Below are 6097 nucleotides of genomic sequence, written 5' to 3' on the forward strand. Positions count from 1 at the left end.
TCAGTTCACTGAAACACCTGAACCGTAACCATCTTGCTTCTGTCTTCTTTGTTGCTGTTGCTATAGGTCTATAGTTATCCAAAGTAAAGTACACTTGTCAACCCGATTTAGATTTTACAAATCTAGTGGGATCCATGCCTACATGGTGGTTGATGACTAAAAGAACAATGTGTTATGAACCTAGGCAACTTGTATAGAATTTAGGGGCAACTTGTATAGAATTCAGAGACAACTAGTATAGGATTTACAGGTAACTTGTATAGGATTTTGGGAAAACTTGTAAAGAACTCAGAGGCAACTTGATCACAAATTGATCAGCTTGTAGAATTCCTTGCACATGACAGAATTGCAATAGAGGCAGACACCCTTCTTTTTTGCTTGTTTGTTTTGGTTGTAAGTTTAGATGACCACCACAAATGTCACTGCCCATTGGCTGACTGCAATGCAAAAGATCTTCTTACACCTAAAAATAACAGTTTGTTGCATGTTTATGCAGGTTCACAACGAACGACTACATCAAATAGGAGATGAAGACTTCTTAAGGGAAATGGGTATTGGATGTGATGACACTGGACTGGAACTTACACAATTATCAGAGATAACAGCTAACATACATTGTGAACAGGTTTGAAAAATTTATTTATCTTATTATATGCAGAGTGCTTTGGCAGTGTTGCTTTCACTAATCGGTTTATCTTAATATATGCAGAGTGCTTTAGCGAGAGATTTAGAAGCCAATATTCAAAGTTACTACAATTTTGATTCAAACATTGTAAACCCCAATTATACTAATCAGGTAAATAAAAATTGCAGTTATTACATATTAAGCTACATTTTCAATGCTACAAACTTGTAATTTAGACTATTCCTAATTGCAACTACTGATATTTGAGTTTCTTTTTGTTTGTTTGTAATGAACAGGATAGTTCATCAGCACTACTGGAATACAACAGTTATGGACAGGATAGTCTTCTTCATATGCGGGGTGCGTCCGAAAGAGAAGTGGAATTCAATCCTGAGAGCTACATGTTTCATACAAACATTGAAAATGCCAACAATACTCATGAGGTAAAAAGGAATTCAACTTATAACACATATTGTCAGTGTGACATATATAAGTTCATCAAACCCTGTGCAAAAAATATAATAATAATAATGCAGCAGGCACTACAAGTTTGACTTACTTTGTCTTGCTTCAATGTGTTATTCCACTACTTTATCTTCCTCTCTATCTCCTTGGCATTTGACTGACCTCATGCTGTAACAGCAGAGCTCAATACCACCAGTGAACTACAGCAGCTATGGACAAGAACAAGAAATGCAGAGACAAGAAGTGAGATTCCTAAAACTCGTATTTCACAATTTTTTTGAAAAAAATGGGTACTAACAAAAGAACTAAGATTTTATTGTAATGGTGAACCCCAAAATTTGCAGGAGATCATGTCACCAGGAGGAACAAGTTATGTACTATCACAGGGCGGATCAAGCTATACAAGCCTTATGAACCAAGTCATAGCTCAGGCTAAATCTTCAAATCAGAATTATGAAGAATTTTTGTCATCTGAAATGATAGGAAGTTTCATGGACATACTCAATGAGCCATTTCCACTAGAGGTATTTACTTGTTCTCTACATATACAGCTAAATTACTTTGTTTGCTACAATACAAGATGAAATATCTAACAGTACACCTTTTTCCTTACCGGTGAAAACAGAACCGGATGTTCATCGCTACCAATAGAATCTATGAGCCACCACAAGATGATGGAGACAGCCTGCGAAATGAAGAATCAGAAGCAGTACTAGAGTTTGCAAATAAAGAAAACATGGTACATGAGGAAAGACAAGATGGACAAGGCAGTGAAGGGGAGCAAGATATAGAGGGCAACATGACAAAACAACATCTAGTAGCAAGTGAAGAACAAGATGAAGAAGAGCTCAGGGCAATTTAGATTGAAAGCCAAAGTATTATGGCAGCTGAGTGTTTGTCTCACGAACATGCTAGCAGGCATGTTCCACAGCTAGGCATGAAATTCAAAACAACAGAAGATGCGTACAGTTTCTACAATGACTACGCATTTATAGTCGGGTTTTCATTGGTCAAATGGCACACATACAAGTGCCAAGACAAGAAAGATCACAACTATGGCCATGTAACAAGGGTCACATCCAAGTGTAACTTGTCTGGTAAGAGAAAGGAGGAGGATATCACTGATGTTTCAGGAGTACGAAGCACAAGAAACAACAAAAGGAAGATTTCTGTTTCTGGAGTCCAAAGCGCAAGAAATAACAAAAAGAAGATTTCTGCTACACCACCAACACCTAATCCTGTGCCAAACAAAAGGAAAACAAATACGCTTGTACCAACCGAGTGCCCCGCTGAACTTGTTGTCACACTACAGAATGGAGAATGGACAATAACCAGGTTGAATCTTGAGCATAATCATGCGTTTGCAAGCAAGGATCAGAAAAATAAACTATTTTCATAGATTAGGATGACTGAAATGGAGAAGGAACTTATTGCAACATTCAACAAAGTGAACCTACCAGATAGGAAGATTATGGCAGTCCTATCTTATATAAGAGGCGATGTCACTCCATACAACAAGAAACATATCAGCAGCGAGAAGACAAAGATAAATAAGGCAACATCGGATAATGACATGCAGCAAGTGTATGACTGGTTCTCTAAGAAACAGGCTGAGGACCTAATGTTCTTCTACAAGTTTTCCATAGATGAAAACAACAAAGTGAAAAACATTTTCTGGTCCAATGGTACAAGCAGAAGGTACTATGAGGAATTTGGAGATTGCATCAGTTTTGATACAACCTACAACACGAACAAGTACTCCCTCAAGTTTGCACCAATTGTTGGTATTACAGGTCATGGGGACAATTACCTGTTTGGCTGCGCTTTCATAATGGATGAAACTACAGAAACTTTTGAGTGGTTGTTTCAGACAATGCTGACTTGTATGGGAGGAAAGCACCCTAAAACTATAATCACTGACCAGGACCTAGCAATGAAGGCTGCTATCAGAAACGTTCTACCGGACACTATTCATCGGAACTGCTTCTTCCACATTGTGAAGAAAGCTCAGGAGAAAGGTGGCAGGATATTTTCATTGGAAAGGAACAAGAACCTGCATGACGATCTCTTTGACATTCTTAGGAACTCATTGACCGAAACAGAGTTTGAGTACTTGTACAAGAAGTTACCACAAACATATGATGTCGGTGGCTTCAGATACCTTGATGACATGTGGCTTAATAGGGAAAATTTTGTTCCATGTTACTTCAAGAAGCATTTCTTCCCTTTCATCAACTCTACAGCGAGAAGTGAAGGCACAAATGCATTATTCAAACTGGATGTCACACCAAGGTATAGTATTATGAGATTTATGAATGAGTTCCAAAGAATTTCAGATACAACAGAAAAGAATCGAGCAGAACAGGACTTTGAAACCAGATCAATGCCTTGGTTGAGTACGGCATATGAGTTCGAAAGGCAGGCTGCAAGGCTGTACAACAGAAAGATATTCTTCAAGTTTCAAAAGGAGCTCATATTGGCAACAAAATATGAGGCTCAAGAACTCCAGAAAGATCAAGTTTATGCAGTGTTAAAATCAGAGTACCATAGGCAGTTTGAGTTCAGAACAAGGAGATATATTGTGACAGTAGACTTGACACAGAAAAACTACAGATGTCTGTGTTGCAAATTTGAAAAAGATGGTATAATATGCTGCCATATCATCAAGGTGCTCACAAACCTAAATATATCTCAGCTAGATGACAGTTATTTCATTGAAAGATGGAGAGCTAAAGAGAGGAAACAGTTGACAAGGCAGAATACTATACCAGAAATAGAGATTGAGAAGAGCAGGCCATTGAGGCACAACATATTGTCAAACAAGTTGAGCAATATTGCTTCAGATGGATCAAGAACAATGGAAACATTCAACTATGTTCTAGAAGAAGCCGAGCGAATGCAAAGAAAACTCAATGAACCAGCAGATGAAGTCAGACTGCAACAATCACAATCTGTTCAACAAAGTGGTACTAATGTTTTGCAAGATGCTAATGATGCAGTCAGACTACCTCAAATAGAATCAGCTCAAGAAAGTGATACAATGCTTTTGCAAGACCCTAATAATGCTCAGAAAAGAGGAAGGCCCAAGAAAGTGACCAGGCAAATAGGAATAGTTGAGGACATCAGAAGCAAAGCAAAAAGCAACTTTACCTGTACACACTGTCGTGAAGGAGGGCATAACATCAAGACATGCCAAAAAAAGCATCTTCCTCCTGTGCCTAAAAAACAAAGAAAAGGAAATCAGGTAACACAGAGAAACATAGGCAAAAAGTAAATGTTAGCACTACAACAACAGATGTCACTTCTTCATATGTATATTCATCTAATGTTGTTGATATTATCATGCAGGAGATGTTGACAACACCAATAAATAGTAGCAGTGCAAGTGCAGCAAGCAAAGCAAAGAAGGGGAAAGTCAAGAATTGAGAAAACCAAAAACAAGAGATGGAATGCTAATAGCTGCAACTACAGTGGTCAAATAATTTATGTAATTTATTAGTAATAGAGCAATTGTAAATTCAGTACTATTATATCTTTAGACCTACAATGAAATATATCTATCTGAGGCTACTGGAAGAGACTACTGGGCCGCAACTTGATAAAATATGGATTGCACGTGCTCATAACTAAAATTGCAGTGCCCTACACTGGCAATTTATATTATATCAAACTGCAATTACATAACTGAATATTTAAGTTGTTTGGTTTACATATGCAGTGTCCTACAGCTACTGCTACTGCTAAGAGAACTTGGTGCAGACATACATACCTGCCATATGCTTCATCCATGGTTTTAATTGGATTGTCATTTTTCTTTTTTGTTGCAAGCTGCAAAAAAATAACAACTTTTGAGTCATCCTTGTTATGAAAATTACCATCACGCTTCACAACTAAAATTATCAACACATAAATATTTCAATCACTCACACAAAGAGTTCACAAATCCTAGCAATATCAAGAAAGGCGACCCTCTGCTTGAGCAATGGCATGTTCTGATCTAACTTGCTTAGGTGGCCTCCCACTCCTGATATCGGCAGAATTGGAGCTAGGTGGCCTTCCCATCTTCCTATACAGACAAACCCAACAAATAAGACAATGTAGTCAAATCACAATATATAATCAATATGCAAGAAATGGTTGCACAGAATATACAGAACAGGACAGACAACTAAATGATGAATTCATTCTAGATCAAGAAAAACACAAAACAATTGTTGATGAGGCCATCGAACCTCCTGTGAAATCATTCAACAAAAACAAAGATGGAACAACCACCACATCTTGGCCTACCTCCACAAACCTTCATCTAACACAAACACAGATCACATAGGACAGAGCACAAAGGACAATTTCTTTCTATGGAAGGACAATGATAAAAACTTGGTGTGGACTGACACAAAACACAACAAACATAAGACAAGGTGTGTTAGCACAAATCACAAAGGATAATTTCTTTCTATGGAAGGACAAGGATACAAACTAGGTGAGGGTAAGCACAATCACAAATAACAAAGAAATCACAAGAAACATATAACAAGGCGACTCATATTGTCATCATATGATCAATTCAACAACTATCAATGAGTTAAAAAGCAAGTGCTACACAGACTAAATTTAAAAAATGTAAAACTCACATGTTGCCATGGTACTGAGGACAAAGGATCTCAATAAGATGCTGGTTGGACTTTAACTGACCGCATACCCTCATGGTGCTTCTAGTATCCATGCACAAAAGTCATACTTCAACATCTTGGTCTATAAGAACAAAATCAAATTCATAATAATATAACACAAGACCCAATTGAACTATGTATAAACAAGAAGACAAGAGGAACATGCACAACCCTCAAACTTCTCCTTGTCTTCCCTATAAAAGGTTAGTAGTACACAACAAAAAACACTTATAGACAAAACCATAAAACTATAATAATGGGTACAAAAGAGTTAACATCAGCAATCCAACAGAATATTATCATCTTGTTTACTTTAGCCTCTTCAATATATATT

At 37.3% G+C, this 6097-nt stretch overlaps 1 protein-coding gene across 1 annotated transcript; it reads left to right on the forward strand.

The window, feature by feature from the left end:
- The first annotated feature begins 2504 nt into the window (after nucleotides 1-2504).
- Nucleotides 2505-3463, forward strand: LOC136461374 (protein FAR1-RELATED SEQUENCE 5-like). Its single transcript, XM_066460694.1, has 2 exons — nucleotides 2505-3382; nucleotides 3427-3463. Exons 1-2 carry the CDS (start codon nucleotides 2505-2507, stop codon nucleotides 3461-3463), a joined length of 915 nt encoding a protein of 304 aa, XP_066316791.1.
- The last annotated feature ends 2634 nt before the right edge of the window (nucleotides 3464-6097 follow it).

Source organism: Miscanthus floridulus, chromosome 6, assembly GCF_019320115.1.
Source record: "Miscanthus floridulus cultivar M001 chromosome 6, ASM1932011v1, whole genome shotgun sequence".
NCBI classification, from domain to species: domain Eukaryota; kingdom Viridiplantae; phylum Streptophyta; class Magnoliopsida; order Poales; family Poaceae; genus Miscanthus; species Miscanthus floridulus.

Coding starts and splice junctions, on each gene's coding strand:
- LOC136461374 (XM_066460694.1), top strand. CDS start 2,505: ATGGAGAAGGAACTTATTGCAACATTCAACAAAGTGAACCTACCAGAT. Junction 3,383..3,426: donor AAACTGGATGTCACACCAAG/GTATAGTATTAT, acceptor AAAGAATTTCAG/ATACAACAGAAAAGAATCGA.